The sequence below is a fragment of the Hemitrygon akajei genome, chromosome 7 (genome assembly GCF_048418815.1).
Source record: "Hemitrygon akajei chromosome 7, sHemAka1.3, whole genome shotgun sequence".
Classification (NCBI taxonomy): Eukaryota; Metazoa; Chordata; class Chondrichthyes; order Myliobatiformes; family Dasyatidae; genus Hemitrygon; species Hemitrygon akajei.
Window position 1 is genome coordinate 72,355,806 of NC_133130.1, and position 24,878 is coordinate 72,380,683.

A 24,878-nucleotide genomic window follows, 5' to 3' on the forward strand; every position below is an offset into this window, starting at 1 on the left:
TTTTCAATCAGGATTGTGGGAATGATGATATTAAATGCTGAGCTATAGTCGATGAACAGCATCCTGATGTGGGTGTTTGTGTTGTTTAGGTGGTCTAAAGCTGTGTGGAGAGCCATTGAGATTGTGTCTGCCATTGACCTATTATGGCGATAGGCAAATTGCAATGGGTCCAGTCATAGACGTATCTCCACCCTGCCACCCAAGATTAGTAATCACTCACTTGAGACTCTCACACAAGCCTGCAGTTGCTGGAATACAAAAGTTCTGGAAGAACAGCAGGTTAAGCTTGGGAGGAAAATAGGTAATTGTCATTTCAGATTGTAATGCAGCCCAGACAAAGGGTCTGGATTTAAAACATTAACTGTGCACTTCACTCCAGAGGTGTGGCCTGACCCACTGAGTTTCTCCAGCACTTTGTGCGCTCCATTTAAGACTAGGATTTTTTTTCTTAATGTGTGCATTGCAGAGGATTTGACATCCTGATAGTCCTTGTGTGCACACGGTTGAGAGGTTTTTGTTTTATCCTGGGGATTTGAGCTTGGAGGGTCTGGTGGTAAAATGGAGAAAAAACAAAGGTCAAATCACCCATCATCTTGTTGAGTGGCCGAGTAAGTTTAGGGGGTGGAGGAAGTTACTGCATGTAACTTAGTGACTTCTTGTACAATTAGTACTTTCATTTGGGTCAGTGTCCTTCAGCATTTAAGAGTTTGATTCAGTTGCTTGATTTTGGAATCAATATTCTTAAGTTTCCTTTTTGTTTTGTAAACTCCATGCAAATTATTGATACTTGCAGGTAGTATCAAGCTAAAACTGTACTGAGATGAAAGTGGCAGCTTGGAAAGTGCTAGGAATTATTTTGAACGAGATGAGCATGAAGTTGAAGTGCTCGTAATTTTGCTGTTTTAAACAATGTAACAATGATCGATATCAACAGAATTAAGTATCTACTCAAATGAAGTTGTGTTTGTTAGAGGAAATTGTAATCAATAATAATTCCACCTTGTGAGCTCCATCTGCTTCTGTGAAAAGAGGAGAGCAGCAATGCCTGAAGGCTAGGCCAATCCGGTGGAACTGCACCGACACTATTGAGGGGGAAACTTGTCCTTGAAATGTAACTTAAAAATATGCAACAGCAATCATATTTTTCTGTTACAATAATTTCTGAGAGAAGTTGCTGGGACATGCTGGGCTGCAGAACAAGGTAACAGTTAAGGAAACAGATATCAATCCCATTTATTTTTACAGACAACTGGAGTAGGGCAGATGTTTATTCATTCATACAATTAGCAATTTTAGGACCAATTGAAAAATTATTCTTCATGTAACATTCACCCAAAGTAGGTGTGCAGATTGATGCCAGTCAGAAAACTTGGAATATCTTCAATTTGGTTTCTTAATGCATACACAGCTGAAAATAGAAAAGTGAGGGGTGGCCATTAATAATGAATGGGATGGCCTTCCTTATTTATGGATATTTCCAAGTATGCAGAACTATTTCATTCCAGTGATTTGTGTTTATTTTGACAACAGAACTTGAACAAATGGAACCTTGGAATCTCAAACAAAAGTCTGCAGATATTTAAACCAATTTTTGAAATGTGATTTTGTATACTTTCTATTGGGAAAAGCCTAACTTGTGAATCATAATATCCTAAATTTTAAATGTTAATTGTTATTTTGAACATAACATCAAATTATTTGCTATACATGTAGGAACTAAAATACTTCTACTCATGAGCACTACAGCATTCCTTTCCAAGTTTCATAGTATCATAACTTGAAAGTGTATTACTCTGTTGAAATCCTGGAATTTTTTACATAACGTCATTCACTAAAAGATATGCAGAAGCTTAACAAAGTTGTACATCTCAATAGCATCAACGGCAGATGTGAATACACAATAAGTACTGGCCTTGCTAGTGAATTCTGCACTGGAATCATTAATAAGACCATAAGACAAAACAGATTTAGGTCACTTGGCCCATTGTCTGCTCTGTCATTCCGTCATTGCTGAATATTATCTCTCTCAACCCCATTCTCCTGTTTTCTCTCTGTAATCTTTGAGGCCCTGCCTAATTCAGAACCTAGCAATTTCTGCTTTAAAAATACTGTGACTTGGCCTTCGCAGATTCATTACCCTATGGATAAAGAAATTCACCCTCATCCCAACATTTTCCCAACCTCTGATATCAGGCTAACTGGCTGATAATTTCCTTTCTTCCTCCTCCCTTAAAGAGTGGAGTGACATTTGCAATTTTCCAGTCCTCTGGAACCATTCCAAAATCTAGTGAGATTTGAAGGATAATTACTAATGCCTCCACAATCTCTTCATCAACCTGGCATGTATACCATCTGGTACAGGTGTCATCTACTTTCAGATCTTCCAGCTTCCCAAGCACCTTCTCCTCAGTAATAGGAACTGCATTTCACTTCTGCTCCCAACACCCTCGAATTTCTGGCATACTGCAAGTGTCTTCCACAGTGAAGTTAAAGTCTGTCCCGAGCCTTATTGGCTCATCAGGCTGGTGCTTATGCCGGTTTCCATGGCGTGAAGTGACTGAGAGTAGGAGACCACCTCCTCTCCCCACCCCCCACCCCCCCGGATACGACGCCAGTCTATCGCGAGGTTAACCCCAGCATTTTGCCGGTACCCATTTTCAGCTGGGTGGACAGGAGCAATGTGTGGTTAAGTGCTTTGCTCAAGGACGCAACACACTCTTCAAATTCATGACCTTCAGAATGCGAGTCCAACACCTTAACCACTTGGCCGCACGCCACACTTCTGCAGTGAAAATGGTGCAAAATACTTGTGTTTGTCCTCCATTTCTTTGTGTCCCTTTACTACTCTATTATCATTTTCCAGTGGACATCTATTTACATTCTCCTCTCTTTTACTCTTTATATTTCTGGAAAAATCTTCTGGTATCTTATATTGTTGGTTCGCTTACCTTCATATTTCATCTTTTCTCTCCTTATGGCTTTTTTTTTAAGTTACCTTCTTGGCATTTTAAAACTTCCCAATCCTTTAACTTCCTACTGATTTTTTTTTTTTGCTATATTGTATGCCCTCTCTTCTGCTTTTGTGTTCTCTTGACCACCATGGTTGCCTTATCCTCCCTTTAGAAGACTTCAAATTCCTTTAATTGCACTGTGATACTGATACATCTCACTCGATCCCCTTTTCAAACTGCAGGATGAATTCCCATCATATTATTATCAGTGCCTCCTTAAGGTTGTTTTACCTTGAGCTCCTGAATCAAATCTGGTTCATTACACAACACCCAGTCCAGAGGAGCTGATTCCCTAGTGGGCTCAACTACAAATGCTATAGAAAAGCCATCTCATGGGCATTCTACAAATTCCCTCTTTTGGGATCCAGTGCCAATCTGATTTTCCCAGTCTACATACATATTGAAATCGCTCATGACTATCATAACATTGCCTTTTTTTATCTCGCATTGCAATTTATATCTTGCATCCTAGCTACTATTCAAAGGCTTGTATATAATTCCCATCAGAATCTTTATACCTTTGCAGTTTCTTAACTCTACCCTCAAGTGGCATTCGTATACAAGTTTCAGGGGTTCCAGGGTATCAGCTGCTGAGAGTATCAATTAATTTCTTCACAAGGCATGAAATTGATGGTGTAATGGCTTTTTCCTGTGGAAAACAATACTGTAGCATCAAATTTGGCGTGGGACTTGCTTGTCAGAAAGAGGAATCTTAAACTAACCTTTTGTTTGAAATATTGCTTGATTTTGCAGTTGTAAACGTGTTGCTGATGTGTAGTTTTGAAATTATCAGTCATTTTCTCTGTAGAAGTATTTGTTAGTGCAAATTAATTTCACAAGTGTCACTGATTAATTAGCTTTAGAGTAGATTTCGCACTACAGAGCGCACCTGATTAAAAGCCGCTGGCTCTAATTTTAGAAAGAAAATCAATTTTGTACTTGTACAAGCCGCACCGGATTTTAGGCCGCAGGTGTCCCACGTTGTAATATGAGATATTTACACAGAAAGATATTACACGTGAGGATTTTTTAACTTTTAATTAAATCCATATGGTAACATAAACAAATACATATTGCAAATGCTTTTTTTCGAACCGTGCCTGTAACACGGCTACTTTTAAATATACATACGTATCGGTAACACACAAATTACGTTGCGTATACATTCCAATATCTCCTAACGACTGGTAAAAAAATATATACTGCAGCCTACCAGGAAAAGTTATTGGTCGCCTTTAACTTAAAAGCAGCGTTTCGCGCTCGCCTAATGCCCCCACCTTCCCGTTTATCGCAAACCGGTATTTCCCACAAGACGCGGCGAAACCGGATGTGACGTCATAGTATCCCGGGATGTAGTACTTCTAACTTTAACTAGAAAATACTAACAAATGAATTACTAAGCGAAAATATTATAAACTAAATAACTGCCATAAAGGCAGCACAATGCTTTTCTTCGAGTGTTTTCCATGTTGATGAGGGTGAGTACAAATGACTGATTTACAATAATTTAATTGTGAAAGTGCGCTTGATTTATCGTACAATTTCATTGGACCTCTGTGAACTACTCATCAATTTTATTGGTCTACTGTTACGAGGCAAAATGTTTACGAGGCGGCATGAAAAAAAACCATGTATTAGCCGCTCTGTATTAAAGGCCGCAGAGTTCAAAGCTGTTCAAAATGTGGGAAAAAAGTAGCGGCTTAAAATCCGGAATCTACGGTACATTTTTAAAATATATGTTTTAGCTGTGGGTTTAGTTATATTTTCTATTTCACATTCATTTGATACCTTTAAATGTTGTAGAAAAATGCAGTCCTTTAAACCATGCTAGAACCTACAGATCGAACTTTGAAAGTATGTTTTAATTCACTCTTTTTATTCTCACCCAATTTCTCTTGCAGGCAGAACCAATTAAAGTGCTTGTGACTGGAGCTGCTGGTCAGATAGCCTATTCCCTGATCTTTAACATTGCCAAGGGTGATGTTTTTGGAAAAGACCAGGTAACATTTACTCTTTCAAAGCAATTGCTTGAATATCTAATCCTTTTTAACTCCATAAAGCAACATTGTTTATTACGGAGACTATAGGAAAAGAGTTTGCTTTCTGTCATGCTTTCTCTCTTGGTCATTCTGGTACAGGTGGCCCCCGTTTTTCTAATGTTCGCTTTATGACAGCTCGCTGTAACAAAAGACCTACATTAGTACCTGTTTTCGCTAACCAAAGAGGATTTTCGCTTTTACGAGAAAAAGACGCCTGCTTTATATGTGTGCTTACCCTGAGAAAGACTACCATGACCGTGAAGCCTTGTGCGTGCAGTTGCGTGTGCATGTGTGTTTGTGCTTACGCATGTATGCGCGTATGTGTGTACGTGCCGATTTTTTTTTTCCTCCAAATCGATTTTGGCTCGCTGGCTTCCCAACTGTGATAGTGAAACTACACCGTACATACAATATTTCTACTTGATATGGGCTGTATATTTATCATATCATTCCTGCTTTTACTATATATTAGTGTAATTTTAGGTTTTATGTGTTATTTGGTATGATTTGGTAGGTTTTTTTTGGGTCTGGGAATGCTCAAAAATTTTTCACATATAAATTAATGGTAATTGCTTCTTCGCTTTACGACATTTTGGCTTACAAACGATTTCATAGGAACGGTGTAACTTTGGATAGTGGGGGAAACCTTTACTTCATTTTAAATTCAAATAAGAATGCCTGATAGAAGGAAGCAATAGAATTATTAATACGTTTGGTTATTTATCCCTAACTGAAACTTCCTGGTGAAATTTTGTCTCCATCTGAAATAGATTGCTGAAGTTACATTGAATTAAGTAGAATCAAAGTATAATATCATATATAATGCAGAACTGATTTTTTTGTGTGTGTGTTACTTCCAAAGCCTCTTATTCTGGTGCTACTTGACATTACACCAATGATGTCAGTGCTTGATGGCGTGGTGATGGAAATCCAAGACTGTTCCCTTCCGCTTGTGAAAGGTCAGTAGACTAAATGAGTGTTTAGCATCTCCTTAAATTTGACGGATCACTAAAGTAATTTATTTTCTGTTCGAAGGCACTTAGTGAATTATAATAACAGAAAATTTTATTTTTGCTTTCTGTGTTGTGTGGGGTGGGTTACAGTTATCAATCAATAATTTGTTAAACTGGGCATTGGACTACAAAATTTGAATTTGATCATCTGATTCCATAATTTTGTAAGTATTGAGCTACTTATTAGAAATTTTCTTGTGCACCGATTATATACCATGCTAATAGGTCATTAATAATGAGTCTGGCTGTGATCTGAACTGTTCTGTATCCATTGCATGTTAATGTTTCACAAGTGATTGGTTAAGAACCTGCAATTCAGATGGGCTGAGCGTTGGAAAGATCTTAGTCATCCTTTCAAGCTCTTCAGTAAACATTCAAATTCTTTTTGGAGAGTTAACTAAATCTTTTTGAATTGAATGTTTCTATCCCACTTTTAGCCAGTGTCTCGGATTATGCAGCTGTATTGAGCAAAAGACAATCTTTGCTCCTTTGTTTCATTTGCTGCTTTTGGTTCTTCAGTGTGCTCATAACTGCTGTTTCTCCTCATTTTCTTCAATTCATGATTTTGGAAGCTTCAGCTTTTTGTGGGCTAAGTAGGGGAAAACCCAGTTATGTCTATTGTCATGGCTTAAGTATGTCATTCTGCACTGATTCCAGCAAAGACTTTTTGCACCTTTTCTAATGCATTTCTCTACTTCCTAACTGGGCACAATATTCTAAATGTGGATGAACCTTGAAAGCTTAAGTGTTTAATTCCAAATTTTTAATTATGTCCCTTCATGAAGTCCAGTATACTGTATGATGTTTTCTACTACTTCAGACAGTGCTGTCATTATAGATTAGTTTGTCCTTGTGACACAAAAAATTAGTCTTCCGCAAATTTTAAATTTGTGCCCTTTGTGTCAATGTCATGAAGCTAGTTATGGAACCTATGACAATTAAAGAGGTGGAAGTACTGGCGCTTTTAAGAAATTTAAAAGTGGATAAATCTCCGGGTCCTGACCGGATATTCCCCAGGACCTTGAGGGAAGTTTGTGTAGAGATAGCAGGAGCTCTGACGGAGATCTTTCAGATGTCATTAGAAACAGGGATTGTGCCGGAGGATTGGCGTATTGCTCATGTGGTTCCATTGTTTAAAAAGGGTTCTAGAAGTAAGCCTGGCAATTATAGACCTGTCAGTTTGACATCAGTGGTGGGTAAATTAATGGAAAGTATTCTTAGAGATAGTATTTATAATTATCTGGATAGACAGGATCTGATTAGGAGTAGCCAGCATGGATTTGTGCGTGGAAGGTCATGTTTGACAAACCTTATTGAATTTTTTGAAGAAGTTACGAGGAATGTTGACGAGGGTAAGGCAGTGGATGTAGTCTATATGGACTTCAGCAAGGCCTTTGACAAAGTTCCACATGGAAGGTTAGTTAAGAAGGTTCAGTCGTTAGGTATTAATGCTGGAGTAATAAAATGGATTCAACAGTGGCTAGATGGGAGATGCCAGAGAGTAGTGGTGGATAATTGTTTATCGGGATGGAGGCCGGTGACTAGCGGGGTGCCTCAGGGATCTGTTTTGGGCCCAATGTTGTTTGTAATATACATAAATGATCTGGATGATGGGGTGGTAAATTGGATTAGTAAGTATGCTGATGATACTAAGGTAGGAGGTGTTGTGGATAATGAGGTGGGTTTTCAAAGCTTGCAGGGAGATTTATGCCGGTTAGAAGAATGGGCTGAACGTTGGCAGATGGAGTTTAATGCTGAGAAGTGTGAGGTTCTACATTTTGGCAGGAATAATCCAAATAGAACATACAGGGTAAATGGTAGGGCATTGAGGAATGCAGTGGAACAGAGAGATCTAGGAATAACAGTGCATAGTTCCCTGAAGGTGGAGTCTCATGTAGATAGGGTGGTGAAGAAGGCTTTTGGAACGCTGGCCTTTATAAATCAGAGCATTGAGTACAGAAGTTGGGATGTAATGTTAAAATTGTACAAGGCATTGGTAAGGCCAAATTTGGAATATTGTGTACAGTTCTGGTCACCGAATTATAGGAAAGATATCAATAAATTAGAGAGAGTGCAGAGACGACTAGGATGTTACCTGGGTTTCAGCACTTAAGTTACAGAGAAAGGTTGAACAAGTTAGGTCTCTATTCATTGGAGCGTAGAAGGTTGAGGGGGGATTTGATCGAGGTATTTAAAATGTTGAGAGGGATAGATAGAGTTGACGTGAATAGGCTGTTTCCATTGAGAGTAGGGGAGATTCAAACGAGAGGACATGATTTGAGAGTTAGGGGGCAAAAGTTTAAGGGAAACACGAGGGGGTATTTCTTTACTCAGAGAGTGATAGCTGTGTGGAATGAGCTTCCTGTAGAAGTAGTAGAGGCCAGTTCAGTTGTGTCATTTAAGGTAAAATTGGATAGGTATATGGATAGGAAAGGAGTGGAGGGTTATGGGCTGAGTGCGGGTAGGTGGGACTAGGTGAGATTAAGAGTTCGGCACGGACTAGGAGGGCCGGAATGGCCTGTTTCCGTGCTGTGATTGTTATATGGTTATATGGTTATATAGTGTTGATACCTGAAGCCCATCAAAACCAGCTGCTGAACATGATTTACCTGATTCTGTATGATTGTAAATTGGCATGTTTATTGTTCTTATCAACACTATTCATTACAATACTGTGGAGTATTTTCTGAATTGTGGACAAAATCAGGTTATGGACATGTGTAATAACAAACCCCTTTGCAATCTGTGGTAGATGTAAACTTGTCCAATATTAATTGATCTTGATTATCTTTTATAGAAGGTTTTCTTATTGCTGAGTTTAAACAAGTTTTGTTGAAGTTGTTGGATTCTTCCTTGAATCTTTTGAATTTAAAAAAAAGTATATTTGTAGTTCTGTAGTTTATAGGCATTAACGATCTACAGTTCCATTCTGATATGTTCTTTCTTTGATCTGATCTTCAGTATATAGGTGTAAATCAGATCAAAGGAAGAACTTTATTTGTAATTATGTTTCCTTAAGGTTGTTGTAGCTGGGGATGGTAGTGGGGTTTGGCAACCAAGTCCGGTTCCTGGCCTTCAGGTATGGCTTAGCTACTAAGCCCAGCGGAACTGTTTCTACTGCCAGGCGAAGAGGCAAAGGCAGGTTCCAGCGCCTTAAAACCAGTCACTTTGGGCAGATGGGGCTCATCAGCAGTGATAGGAGAAGGAAAACTGATTTCAAACCTCTGCTGCCTTGTGGCTATACGCACTCATGGGGGAGGCTTTGGGAGTTAACTCCAGGGAAAAATCCAGAGCTGGAGTAACTAAGGCAGTCCCACATTGAGTTTAATGCTGACTGGCAGTTCCTGCAACGACACTGGTGCCAAACTTTATCAGTCTCTGCAGTTCTTTTTGAACCATCAGCTGTGTTGATGGGGGCCTGATACATGGGCAAGAACTTGCCCTCCATGTCGTACTGCCCTGGCTTGCGTATCATGTAGACAGCTGGGAAGCAACATTCATGGTCAACCCTGATCAACGGAGGGCCTCATTTGTAATTATCCTGGAAGTCCTTGTCCTTCCCCTTAAGGGATTAAATAAACTGTACCTGAATCATCACCTCTTTAAAGGCTATATATTTTTTCAGTTTTTTTCTGAGAGTCCTTTTTTCCAGTTTATCTTACTCATTTATATAAAAAAAAACTTCAGCTGCTCTTCTGTTCAACAATTCCATAGTAAAAGCACTGTTAACTATTTCCATGGGGCAAAATAAACTGTTGGAACCTACATATCACGGACTGTGACAGACTTGCCCAAGAATGCATTTGGAAGAGTTCTGTCCCAACCCTCTGTTATCCCTAGACCACATACCGGTACTCCTCCATGAAATATCTGAAGCTAAGCTGCTCACAATGCTTTTCTGTTTATTAGCAAGTTGATTTTAAAACGGAAGTTTGGCCATTGTAATTGGATTCCTTTTAATTTAAGCCTTTTTCCTTGTAGAGGTTATTTCAACTGACAAGGAGGAGGAGGCTTTTCAGTCAATTGATGTCGCAATTTTAGTGGGCTCAATGCCAAGGCGGGAGGGAATGGAAAGGAAAGACTTGTTGAAAGCTAATGTGAAGATCTTCAAATCCCAGGGTGCTGCTTTGGACAGGCTTGCCAAGAAGAGTGTCAAGGTAACACACTTTCAGCTTAATAGCTTTATAGAGCTTGTAGTTCTGTGTGAAAGATCCTGATTGATATCAAGGACAAAGTCTCTAAAAAGTTGTGGCCATGGATAGATGATTGACTTTTAACCAAGGCTGGCAACAAATGGAACTTTACAAACTAAGAAAGGATTATGAGGCTTGTAGCTTGAGCCATGCACTATCTGCCTGTGGCATCAATGAGTTGGATGGCAATTAGTATAAAATAGCCCATGTTTGTAAATACTACCGAAATAACAATAAGGAAAAATAACTTAAATTTGAAAGTGTGAAAGCAAAGTAGTGCTGAAAGCACTTGACAGGTCGATAAGCAGCTGTGCAATGAGTTAATGCTTTTGCTCTATAGTGTTTAGTAAAACTATTGTTTAAAAATATAGTAAAACTTGGTGGCAGCACAGTATCGTAGTGGTTAGTGCAGTGCTTGCAGCACAGTGTAATGCTTTACAGTGCCAGTAGTTCGATTCCCACCTCTGTCTATAAATAGTTCTCCCCGTGACCATGTGGGTTTCACTCACACTCTAACGACGTATGGGTAGGGTAAGTGAGTTATGGGTATGCTATGTTGGCACTAGAGGCGTGACAACAGTGTGCTGCCCAACACAATCCTCGCTAACTTGATGGAAACAATGCATTTCACTGAATGTTTTGATGTTCAAGCGACAAGTAAAGCTGATCTTTAATCTTTAGTAAAATGAAATCCACTATCTTCTTACTTTATTATCTGCTGCCTGGGTGTTAAGGGATTGGATCATCAGGTAATTGGCCCAGATGGCATGTTTGATGTGGAGTGGAGAAGCCATTGAAACATTCAATGGAATTGCAAGGAAATGACTACTGACAATATTCAGACAATCTGTTGAAATAAATTAGGGCTCACCAGGAATTAAACCATGTTTGTTTTAGGCCCCTGAGCGACCAAAGTAAGTGCAGGGGTCATTGATTCCTGAGAAATATATATCAATCTATAATAAATATAAATCGCATTATGGATAGCGCTGGAAAATTAAGAGGCAGGTGATCACTATGCTTTTGGCGAATGGCAGAGCAGGTTTGAGTGGCCATATTATCTACTCCTGCTCCTCCTGTTTTGTATTTTCTTATGGTATTTTTATGGAATAAGTTGGTGAGTAGTGTGCATGGTATATTGGTGCTGCATCTAATCTTTTAAAAATCCGTAAGCTACAGTTTTATAGTGAACATAGCACTTAAATATTTTATTATCTTTATTGCACCTGACACTACCAAAGTTTTGCTTATGGATAGCGATTCTTACTTTCCCCCCACTTTGTATTACCATTTAAAATAAAGAAATTATTTATTTCAGGTTCTTGTTGTGGGAAACCCAGCCAATACCAATTGTTTGATAGCGCTGAAGTCTGCACCGTCAATTCCAAAAGAGAATTTCTTCTGCCTGACTCGCTTGGATCATAATAGAGCAAGAGCTCAGGTATTCAGCTTTAATTTTGAAACACAGGCGTTTGGGGACCTAAACGGGGGGACGTGTTAGGAATTTGCCATAAATCCTGCTTTTTGCGATAATGGCAAAAACATTTTATTGGGTAGTCGTTGTGCATAAGTGCTCAGCTGGAAGTTACGGATGAATGCAGAGTTGTCTTACATTGAATGAAGACAAAATAGTTTTGTTTCTACATAGCACACTTGCAGTTGTTAATGCATAGTTTTTCATGGAGATGACAAAACAAATTGAAGGTAAAGCAGTATGAATTTTCAGACTGTATGAATTTTAGTAAGGCATTTGGCAAGGTTCCCCATGGAAGGCTCATCCAAAAAGTTAGGAGACACAGGATTCATGGAAATCTGGCTGCATTGGTTCGGAATTGCCTTGCCTGTAGAAGGAAGAGGATGGTAGCAGATGGAATGTATTCTACCTGGTGTTCAGTAGTTAGTGGTGTTTCACAGGCATCTGTTCTGGGAACCCCTGCTCTTAGTAATTCTATAAATGAGTTGAATGAGGAAGTGCAAGGATGGGTTAGTAAGTTTACAGATGATTTAAACAAAAAAGTTGGTGTGTGAATAGTGTGGAAGGTTGTCAGAGATTACAATTGGAATACAGACAGGATGCAGAACTGGGTGGAAAATTTGCAGATGGATTTCAGTTCGGAAGACTGAGGTGATACACCTTGGAAGATTGAATTTGAAAATGGAGTACAAGGTTAATGACAGCATTTTTAGCAGTGTGGAGGAACAGAGGGCTCTGTTGGGGTCCACCTCCACAGATCCCTCAAAGATGATGCTCAAGTTGATAGGGTGGTTGAGATGGCATGTGGTGTGTCAGCCTTCATCAGATTGGATCACATTTGGAGTGTTGAGTTAATTCCTGGTTGTCGAAATCTGAAAGCTTCAGAGGGGACCCAGAGGAGATTCACTTGGATGCTGCCTGGATAAGAGAACGTGCTTTATGAGAAAAGGTTGAGGGAGCTGGGGTTCTTCCTCTTTGGGGTGAAGAAGGATAACTGACTTGATAGAGGTATATAAGGTTATGAAAAGCATAAGTAGAGTGTGCAGCCAGTCCCTTTTTCCAGGGCAGCAATGGCCAATACCAGAAGTCAGCTGTTGAAGATTAGTGGAGAAATGTTGAGGAGGCTCTGGAGGAATGAGGGGAGATCTCATTGAAACCTTTCAAATATTAAAAGGCCACAGTTGGAGTGGGTTTGGAGAGTATGTTTCCTATAGTGGGGAAGTCTAGGACCAGAGGCCACAACCTCAGAATACAAGGACACCCCTTTAGAACAGAAATGAGGAATTTCTATAACCGGAGAGTAATGGTTGTGTGGAATCCATTGTCACAGACACTGTAGGGGCCAGGTCATTTAATATATTTAAAGTGAAGTTTGATAAGTGTCTTGATTAGTAAGGATGTCAAAAATTACAGGGAAAAGGCAGGAGAATGCGGTTGGGAGAAACATTAAATGAGGGGAGAAGACTTGGTGGGCTGATGGGCTTAATTCTTCTCCTATATCGTATGGAGATGTAAGACTTGAGTAGTTTGAACTCTGCCGGAATGGTTTAAAGGCTGATACCCTAAGGGCGCTTAAAAGACTCTTAGATAGGCACATGGATGTAGGAAAAATTTAGAGTTATGTTCTGTGTAGGATGGAAGAGTTTGATCGTGGAGTAGGTTAATAAAGGTCGGCACATCACCATGGGTCAAAGGGCCTGTACTGTATTGTGTTTTATGCAAACGTAATTAATCTAAATAAATATGTTATACATTGCCAGTCCTTCAAAGTTAGAATGTTTTGTTCTTTATTTCTATAAATCTGGTTTCTTGTTAATGACTTGTATTACAATTTAAGTTTTCTTTTAGCTTGCGTCTAGATTGAATGTACCTTCTAATGATGTAAAGAATGTTATCATCTGGGGCAATCACTCTTCCACTCAATATCCAGATGTACATCATGCCACTGTGAAAATTCAAGAAAAGGAAATGAGTGTCATTGATGCCATCAAGGATGATAATTGGCTGAAGAATGAGTTTATTACCGTAAGTAACAGCCTAATTGTGAATTTTTGCATTTGGAAATGAATAAATTAACATTAATTCCTTTGTATTGTTTATTTTAAATATTTTACTTGAAGATTTTCTTTCAAAACTGATGCTATATAATTTAAATGAGTTCTTTTTCTATTTTTTACATTGATATTAGATTGTGAAACATTTAACTGTAATCCCAAGGTACCTTCCCTTAGTGAACGTTGCAGTATTTGGGGGGAAAATATCAGTATTCTCTGTGCAAACAAAGACTGTAGTAGGAAAGAAGTATTTTATCTTGCAGAAATTTATGATAAGAGTGAATCAGATGAAGATGTGATAGATTTCAGATAGGTTGTTTTCTTAGTCTATCATTTGAAGTCTGACTTAATTTCCATTGAGTGTACAATCATTTATTTTATAAAACCTTAAACCATTGATATTGTCTATTTAGTAAGTTCATCTTTGGTCTTAGATTCAGTTGAGTGAAGTCGCAAATTGTCTTGTAACATGCATATAAACGTGTTTATTTTTAACTTTGTGCTGAATATAATGGCTGTTATTTTTGAAAGGCCACTCTGCCATTGAGGGCTTTTCTGTTCACTTTAACACTTATCTGGGTACGTTGGGCCTTTCAATTGCAGCATTGTTGGTGCTTTGTGTATTGTGGTTTTTTAAAATTAGAAATAAGACTTAATTTGGGCTGTATGATTTCCTCAGATGTTTCTATTTTAAGTCAACGTTTATCTTTTACACAGTAGCATATAGTTTTTTTTTTTACAAACCCCATTTCCAGAAAAGTTGGGATATTTTCCAAAATGCAATATAAACAAAAATCTGTGATATGTTAATTCACGTGAACCTTTATTTAACTGACAAAAGTACAAAGAAAATAGTTTTACTGACCAACTTAATTGTATTTTGTAAATATATACTAATTTAGAATTTGATGGCTGCAACACACTCAACAAAAGTTGGGACAGAGTTAAAATAAGATTGAAAAGTGCACAGAATATTCAAGTTCCACCGGTTTGGAAGACTCCACATTAAGCAGGCTAATTGGTAGCAGGTGAGGTATCATGACTGGGTATAAAAGTAGCGTCCATCAAAGGCTCAGTCTTTGCAAGCAAGGATGGGTCGTGGCTCACCCCTTTGTGCCAAAATTCGTGAGAGAATTGTTAGTCAGTTAAAAAGGAACATTTCCCAACGCAAGATTGCAGAGAATTTAGGTCTTTCAACATCTACAGTACATAATATTGTGAAAAGATTCAGAGAATTCAGAGACATCTCAGTGCGTAAAGGGCAAGGTCTGAAACCACTGTTGAATGTATTGGAGTATAAAAGTATAAACTTTAACTATGAAGTCAGTTATTTGCATATATTGGAGCATAAAAGTATAAACTTTAACTATGAAGTCAGTTATTTGCTATGCATGTACTCAATTTAGTAGAATGAAATCTTAGGAATGTAGAGGTAGCTAAAGAGCTAAAGAAATGTAGATTAGAACATTGCTCAGTTCTGAGTTTCCTATTTGCTATGCATGTACCCAATTTGGTAGGAGACTGCAGTCTTAAGATGACAATGGTGTGTTAATGAGAGGTAGCTAAAGAACTAAAGAAATGTAGATTAGAACATTGCTCAGTTCTGAGTTTATTATTTGCTATAAAAGCTGCTGTGTCCGAGGATCAGTGGGCAATCAGCGACTAGCTCAATGACTGTCTCAGCTTTGATTTGCAAATTAAAGTTTAACCCTTCTTGAAGAATCTTCTGTGTCTCCTGGTCATTTGTAAGGCACGAAAAACCACGACAAATGCGCGTGATCTTCGAGCCCTCAGGCGGCACTGCCTAAGAAACCGTCATGCTACTGTGACAATTATAGCCACCTGGGCTCGGGAGTACTTCGGAAAACCATTGTCACTTAACACAGTCCGTCGCTGCATCCAGAAATGCAACTTGAAACCGTATTACGCAAGGAGGATGCCATACATCAACTCTATGCAGAAATGCCGGTGAGTTCTTTGGGCCCGAGCTCATCTCAGATGGACCGAAAGACTGTGGAACCGTGTGCTGTGGTCAGATGAGTCCACGTTTCAGCTAGTTTTTGGAAAAAACGGGCGTCGAGTTCTCCATGCCAAAGATGAAAACGACCATCCTGATTGTTATCAGTGAAAGGTGCAAAAGCCAGCATCTGTGATGGTATGGGGGTACATCAGTGCCCACAGCATGGGTGAGTTGCATGTATGTGAAGGTACCATTGACTCTGAGGCGTATATTAGGATTTTAGAGAGACATATGTTGCCATCAAGGCGACGTCTCTTCCCGGGACATCCATGCTTATTTCAGCAGGACGATGCCAGACCACATTCTGCACGGGCTACAACAGCGTGGCTTTGTAGACACAGAGTGTGTGTGCTTGACTGGCCTGCTGCCAGTCCAGATCTATCTCCTATTGAAAATATATGGCGCGTCATGAAGGGGAGAATCAGACAACGGAAACCATGGACTGTTGAGCAGCTGAAGTCTTATATCAAGCAAGAATGGACAAAATTTTCAATTGCAAATCTACTACAATTAGTATCCTCCGTTCCAAAATGATTAAAAAGTGTTATTAAAAGGAAAGGTAATGTAACACAATGGTAAACATGCCTCTGTCCCAACCTTTGTTGAGTGTGTTGCAGCCATCGAATTCTAAATTTGTGTATATTTACAAAATACAATTAAGTTAAACTATTGAAAATCTTTTCTTTGTACTTTTGTCAGTTAAATAAAGGTTCACATGAATTAACATATCACAGAATTTTGTTTTTATTGCATTTTGGAAAATATCCCAACTTTTCTGGAAACGGGGTTTGTATAATCAAAGTTAAGTATGGTGGATACTGGTTAACTGAACATATCAGGATCAGTCCTTTTGGTCCATTATATGACTATTCATGGAAATAGTTTTAAAAAAAAGTATAAAAAGACAAACTACTATTTAACTGAGTAACAAATTAATTAAATGAAATACTGAATAAATTAGAATACTGACAATTTTACTAATGGTTCTTTGTAATGATGATGACAGCAAACCTGTGTGGGAGAGATTTTAATAAAAATCCTGTGGCAGTTCCACTCTCTGTCTCAGAATTTTGGATCCAGTGGGACAAGTAGATGTCACAACTGGGGTCTTGGTTGTAGTGAATAACCATGACTACTGTGCCTCGTCATACCTTTCACTCTCCACGTAGCGCTGCAGAACTGCCTTCCTGGCCATTGGATTTCACTGTAAATATTATTGGCCCAGTCCACCAGAGCTGACTTCACATGCTAGGAAAGGCATGTTCCTATATCACTGGGGTACGAGACCAGCTGGCTGCCCTCACCTGGTTTAGCCCGCCTATTGTTGTGGTGTACTGGGATGCGACCACTGTCGAATGCAAACAGCTACAGGTGAAAACTTGAGTGTCCAGAGAGGACAAAGGGTAACATTCAAGGTGATTGTCAACAGCTTCGAATTTTTCGTAGTCCCTAACGTGTTTAAGTAGTGAAATCATTTCGTTTTTTTTTGTAATTTATTTTTTTATTGAAGTTCATCATCAAACAAATATTTCCATAAGATGTATTTGAGACATTGTACATATATGTCATATAATCATATATATCACAAATCTCCACAAAGTATTTATCTGAGGTATACACTTATAGAAAAGAGTGGAAAGAAAAAACAAGCAAAAGGAAAAAAACTATGTACAAGTCGGGAGCGTTTTTTTTTACAATATATTCATTGATTTATGAGAATAAAATCAGGCCTATGAGGCATTATGTAGTTAAACCATTTTTCCCAGTATGAATCAAATTGTTCCAGCTTATGATTCACAGATGCTGTTATCTTCTCCATTTTGTAAATGTCCATTGTAATTTCCATCCATGTATTAAAGTTGGGCTCTCCTGTGATAACCATTTCCTAGTAAGAGTCTTTTTACCAGCCACCCACAGTATATTCATTAAATATTTATCTCTTTTCAACCATTCTTGAGGTATATATCCAAAGTATATGGTCTTACTCTCTAAGGGTATTTCACATTTAAAGATGTCTTGTAGGGCATTGTGTATCCCCCTCCAATAGTTTTTGACAACAGGGCAGTCCCAAAAAATATGATAATGATTTGCATTTTGATTTCTACAGTTTCTCCAGCAAACAGGGAGGTTACTATCATAATGGGATTTCTGAGAGGGTGTAATAAAATATCTTATCAAGTTTTTCCATCCAAACTCCCTCCATTTCTGTGAACTGGTATACTTCCATTGGTACATCCATATTATTGTCCATTCTTCCTCAGATATAATTATCCCTCCTTCCTTCTCCAATTTTGTTTTAATGTATGAAGTCGAATGTGTTTTAAGATTTGACAACCCCTTATACATGCTTGAAATTATTCTACTATTCTCTGAATTATATGCTTTTCTAAATAGCTCTATCAAGCAGGTACTTGGTTATGTTTTTAAGCATTTTATTAACATATTGTTGCATCTGTAAATACTGATAGAAATCTTGTTTTTCTATTAAGTGTTTCTCTTTAAGCATTTCAAAACTGAACAGTGTTCCTTCTTTCATTATGTTGTAAAGAACTGTTATTCCTTTAGCTGTCCAGTCCTTAAATCTAGCATCCAATTTATTTGGTGTAAAATCTGAGTCATATGTACACCATTTAAGAATTGCAATATCTCCCTCTAGATTATATTCTTTTATAGTAGTTTTCCATATTTTAAGAGTCAATTTCACCCATGGGTTATCAATAGTATTTATGTACCTTTGCAGGTTGTTATCAGCCAAAATTGCTTGTATGGGGATGGGAAGTACCCGGTCCTCAATGTTTTTCCATTGAGCGTCATATGATGGGTTGCACAAACGTATCACAGCTCTCAACTGTGCTGCAAAATAATAATCTCTAAGAGAAGGTAGGCCCCATCCCCCCTTTTCCTTTGCTAATTGCAAAGTTTTGAGACGAACTCTAGGCCTTTTACCCTGCCAAATATATCTTGATAATATCTTGTTCCATTCATTGAATTGATTTTGATTAATCTCTATTGGTAAGGTCTGAAAGAGATATAACAGTCTGGGCAGTATATTCATTTTAATAGACTCAATCCTTGAACTGAAACTGAAAAAAGGAATCAGGTTCTATCTTGCCATATCTTCCTTAATTTTTTATATAAAGGCTGATAATTACATTCTGATAATTTTGCCGAATCTTTTGGCATAATGATGCCCAAATATTTGAAAGACTCTGTGTGCCATGCCCAGGGATATCGACTTTCAATTTCTCTTGGTGGACTATAGTAATATGAAAGTAATTGGGTTTTATCTATGTTGATCTTGTATCCTGATAATTGACCATATTGTTCAAAGGATTGCATCAATTTATGTAAAGAGTATGTTGGTTGCCCTAGATAGATCAAAATGTCATCCGCATAACAAGCCAATTTATGCTCTGTCCCTTTAATAGTAATTCCCCTGATATCTTCATTTTGTCTGATGTATTGAGCTAATGGTTCCAGATATAACGCGAAGAGTAGCGGTGACCATGCACAACCCTGTCTCGTGCCCCTTTCTAGGGTAAGACTATTTGATAAATATCCATTGATTTTAATCCTAGCAGTAGGATTGTCATATTGTGTTTGTACAGTTTTAATAAGTGTCTTGGAAACCAAATCTATGTAAAACTCTGTAAAGAAAATTCCAATTAACCGAATCAAATGCCTTTTTAGCGTTCACGCTTATCACTATTGCTTCGATTTTATTTTTTTGTGTATGATCCATAATGTGAAGTGTCCTTCATGTATTGTCTTGAGTCTGGCGTTGTCGTATAAAACCTGTCTGATTGTTATGTATCAGTATGGGTAAAAACTCCTCTAATCGTTTGGCCATGATGGAGGTAAATAATCTATAATTTACATTAAGAACGGATATTGGTCTAAATGACCCGCATTCCATTTTATCCTTGCCTTCTTTCGGTATAGCTGAGATTATCGCTTCCTTCCAACTGCGTGGCATTTGTTCCTTTTTTAGAGCCCAGTTCAGTGTGGGGAGTAAAACAGGAAATAAATTCTTTATACCACTCTGCCATATACCCATCTGATCCTGGTGACTTGCTTAATTTAAGCCTACTAATTGCAGCTTTTAATTTAACTTCAGTTATGTCAGCAGTCATCGTTCTATTTTGTTCTTCACTTAAAGTGGGTAACTCTAGAGAATTCAAGGAGGTGTCAATTTGGGTTATGCTTCCCCCTGGAACTTTGGAATAAAGAGTTTTGTAAAAAACTTCAAAAGCTTCTTGAATTTCACTTAGCTTATTTTTTATCATTTTTGTTCTTGGGTCCCTAATTCTATGAATTGTATTTTCTGCTATTTTTTTTCAGTTTCCACGCCAGTATTTTCATAGATTTTGATCCACTTTCATAATGTTTCTGTTTCAGAAACATTAAATTTTTCCTGATTTCTTGTGTAGCCAAACTATTAATTTCATTCCTAATTCTTTTAATTTCCCCCTAATGTATCCTGTGCCAAATTCAATTTGTGTTTTTTCTCTAGTTCCTTCAGCCTATTTTGTAATTCCTCTAATGTTTTATTCCTTATTTTTTTCTTATATGAGGATATCGCTATAATATTCCCTCTTAAGACAGCCTTCAGAGTATTGCATAAAATGGGAGGTGAAATCTCTCCATTATCATTAAATTCTAAGTAGAGACCATTTTCTTTTTAAATTTGTTCCTTAAAGTACAGATCATTGAGTAGACTTGAATTTAGTTTCCAAATAGTATTCTTTGGTTGTAGGTCAGAATCAACAGATAAATATACAAGTGCATGGTCACTTACATCTATTGTCCCAATTCCACAGGTGTTTATTTTGTCTTTGTCTTTTCCAGATGTTATGAAATAGTCTATTCTTGTATATACAGAATGGGGAGCAGAATAATGAGTGGTAATCCCTTCTGTCGGGGACAAGGTCCCTCCATATATCAATTAAACCAACATCCTCAAAAAGTGTATTACCCTTATCATAATATCAGTAACTTTCTGAAAGAAACCAATATCACTTCCCGGGGGTGCGTATATATTAAATAGAGTAACTGAATTTCTGTCTATATTCCCCTTACCAGAATATATCTGCCCTCTTTATCTCCCATTTTGAATACTTTTTCAAAATTTAGCTTTCCTGAGATAAGAATAGCAACTCCTCTCCTATGTCCTGATTTATATGAGGAGAAAAACAAATTAGTGAAGCCCATTCTCTTTAATTTTTTATGCTCCTTATCACTTAAATGAGTTTCCAGTAAATATACTACATGGGCTTGTTTTTTCATTTTGGATAAAATTCTATTACGTTTGATTGGATTTAATAGCCCATTGACATTAAAAGAAATGAATTTTACCTTGTCCTTGGCCATCTGTAATTATCTGTAAATGTATCTTTGAAATTAGCAGAATAAAACTTAATCGATCTACTCCCTGAACAAATAAGAACCAAGAAACGCAAATAATAACAAAAATGGCAACTAACGCGTGATTCCAAGGCTGAGGTCTCTAGTAGATGACCCTGCGTTGAGCTAGAGGAAATGTCCAGCTGTGGGGGATAACCCCTCCTACTTGTGAGTTGAGGGCCCCCACTGGAGTATTCATAAGTCAGTGAACAAATCCATTACACAGAAAAGATTTCGTTGTGTACTTTTTTACACACACACACACACACACATTTTCTAATTTTGGTGGGGGAAAAGGAGTAAGTGAGCGAATAAAGAATAACAACTAAGTAATATAAAATCCACATTATAATAAGTATTTCTCAAGATAGGTATATCACTGTCTACTTTTGCTTCCATTTAGCTTCTCAACATTTTTGAAGTTAGCCAAACCTTATGGCTCTTCTGAAGGGGGTGAGGACTGTGTTTGGAAAACTCCCAGTCTCTTTCTGATATACTACTCTCGGCCTCCTCCCGTCTCCTACCTTCTCGATTCTCGCACTATTTCCCAAGCCGAGCGGGATAATTCCTCTGCCAGGCTTTCCCTCGGTTTGATCACACTGACGGACAACCCTCTGGCCCTCATGTCTATAGTCGCCTCTTCCATCGTCTGGTACAACTGCGTCCCATCTTCATAAAACACTCGAAGTTTAGCAGGGTACGGAGTTTGAAATCTAATCCTTTTTCGCTTTAGTACTCACTTTACTTCAGAGTATTCTTTATATTTCTGCAGGACTGCGGGGGGGGGTAATCTTGGTCGAAGTATATTAATTTATTGCCTAAACACACTCTTCTTACCCCAGGTCCTTCATAGAACCTTTACCTTGGTACTGTACCGAAGGAATTTAATTATTATTGAGCATGGCTTATCCTGGGTAGGTTTCAGGACTAACGCGCGATGCGTTCTCTCGATTTCCAGCTCCATAGTCGAGGGAAGCTCCAGCGCGTCCCACAGCAACTTTCCGACAAACTCCGTCATAGACAAGCCCTCTGCTCCTTCGGGAACGTTGTATATTCTGATATTTTTCCACTGTGATCTTCCCTCCAGGTCAAGCAGTTTAACTTGGTGATTTAATATTTTTATCTTCTTACTCAGTATTCGTTCAATGTTTTGAACGCGATCTTCCACCGCTATTTTTTGATGTTGGCGAGCTCTGACTTAATATCATGTAGCTGCTGCTTTATATCTTTCTGGAACTCCCTTATCTCTTTCAGAATTTCGATCATATTCGCCGCTTCGCCTGAACGAGGCTCAGCGTCCGCCTCGCTAGCAAGCGGTCGTGTAGGAGAGCCACTCGCTGCACTCCTCTCGGCTGCAGGCTCCGCAGTGTCGCTTTTTTAATTTCCATTCTTTTTCCCCATTCTTGCCCCTCTTCAGTTCAAAAATTTTTCAAAAAATACTATATTTGATGGGATAACAGGGCTTAATATGCGTTTTTCCGGAGGAGCTACTGACTTAAACTGCTATTCTCGACGATGACGTCACCGGAAAACATGAAATCATTTCAATTTCGTTTCTGACTGTTTCTGGCATTTCCAAGTCTGAATGCTTGAAACTGCAGTGAGCAAAATAGTTCGGAATTGTCCTACTGCCAACTATCAGTGACAAAAATCAATGCTTTTTATGCAACTAATGCTATTTTTAAAACTGCTGTAAGCATAGGGTAGCGTCTAATGGCCAGAAGGCGTGCATGTGACTGATGCTAGTTAGAAAATGTTTGACAATAGTCTCCTGCCCCAGTTGAGCGGCATATTGTCCCAAATAAATGGCTGCCCCAATTAACTGGAATCCACTGTATATCAATAGAGGCAGGGGAACCATAACCCACAAAAGCCAGATGTACTTAGGAGTGAAAGTAGAAATTGTCAAAGATGGGCTTTTCCCACTTGCAATGCAAATGACCTAATGTTGATGAACTTGGATTGATTCTAAAATTGGTTTGTTTCTACCAACAGATCATACAGCAGCGTGGTGCTGCAGTGATTAAGGCAAGGAAGCTTTCCAGTGCAATGTCAGCTGCTAAGGCCATCTCTGATCATATGAGGGATATCTGGTTTGGCACTCCTGAGGTATGTTTGCCACCTATCTGTAATAGGCAAACTGTTGTTTTATTTTTCCCTGAAACATACGTCATTCACGTGAAAAGTTTTAGACAATAGACAATAGGTGCAGAAGTAGACCATTCGGCCCTTCGAGCCAGCACCGCCATTTTGAGATCATGGCTGATCAATTCCTTATCAATACCCGGTTCCTGCCTTGACCCCATATCCCTTGATTCCCCTATCCATAAGATACCTATCTAGCTCCTTGAAAGCATCCAGAAAATTGGCCTCCACTACCTTCAGAGGCAGTGCATTCCAGACCCCCACAACTCTCAGGGAGAAGAAGTTTTATTTCATTGCCACATGCCAGCCAGCCTTTGTTAGGATTTTGAAGAGATTTGGTATGTAAATCTTTTGAATTTCTAAAGATAGGCCATGGAGAGCATTCCGATAGGTTGCATCACATCTGGATATGGAGGCTCCAGTGCACAGGATTGCAGGAGGCTGAGGCTGCAGAGGGTTTTGATTCAGCCAGCTCTATCATGAGCACAACCTTCCTCCATTCAGGATCCAAGAGGGTGGCATTCATCACTAAAGACCCTTAATATCTGGGACATGTCTTCTTGTTACTTCCATCAGGGAGGAGGTACAGGAACCAGAAGACCTACACTCTAGAAGTGATTCAGCTTCTTTCCCTCTGCCATGAGATGTCTGAATGATCCTTTAACACTACTTAATAACTTATTGGCACTATTCTGTAATTTATAGTCCTTTTATGTCTTTGCACCATACTATTGCCACAAAACAACAGGTTTCACAACATAGAAGTCAGTGACAATGAATCTGATTCTCAGAAAAGTGAGGTAATGCATTTTGGGAGATCAGTAGCGGTAGGATAGGTATAAGGAATGTTCCTGAATAGAGGGATGTTCACAGTTCCCTGAGACAGTCCTAACACAAGTATATGGAGTGCTGAAAGAGGACTATTGCATGCTTTCCCCAAATGGTTGTAGAATAAGATAGTCAAGTTGGAGGTTAGCTTGTACTTTGAGGGTTGTGTGCAGCTCTGGTTACCATACTGCAGAAAGGATGTGGTTTTCATGGAGAGCATGGAGGAGATTTACCAGTATGTTGCCTGGATTGAAGGATTTTGGTTATGTAGAGAGATTAGATGGGCTAGAGGTGACCTGACAGAAGTGTACAAAACAGGGCAGAACAAGGTATTACTTGAAGGTGAGAAGGAGTTTTAAAGAGGATTTGAGGGAAAAGTTTTTTTTTAGGATTTATCTGAAACTTGTTGCTAGAGGTATCAACAACAATTTTGAATGTTACAGTGAAAATGAAGATTTGGAGAACTCAGTCGGCAAAAGCATTGTATGAAGACAGTGCATTCTGTGCTGAATTTTGTTCATTTACAGTCAGTGAAAGAACACGGAATATACATTGGATGAAATCCTGTGATAACTATTACAAACTAATAGTTTTATAGAACTGTAGTATTAATCTAATTTTTTGTTTCATTTAAATACATAACTGGTTACTCATTAAGCAATGGTTCTCTTTTTTTTACACCTTTTTGGCTATTTCTA

The 24,878-nt window shown here is 38.5% G+C and overlaps 1 protein-coding gene across 1 annotated transcript in view; it reads left to right on the forward strand.

Moving 5' to 3' along the window:
* Positions 1-24,878, forward strand: part of mdh1ab (malate dehydrogenase 1Ab, NAD (soluble)) — a 36,803-nt gene that overhangs the window by 2,379 nt on the left and 9,546 nt on the right. The window contains exons 2-7 of the mRNA XM_073051204.1: positions 4,913-5,011; positions 5,913-6,009; positions 10,045-10,220; positions 11,575-11,697; positions 13,579-13,755; positions 23,203-23,316. Coding sequence (XP_072907305.1) covers positions 4,913-5,011; positions 5,913-6,009; positions 10,045-10,220; positions 11,575-11,697; positions 13,579-13,755; positions 23,203-23,316 — 786 coding nt within the window. The remainder of the gene's footprint in view (positions 1-4,912; positions 5,012-5,912; positions 6,010-10,044; positions 10,221-11,574; positions 11,698-13,578; positions 13,756-23,202; positions 23,317-24,878) is intronic.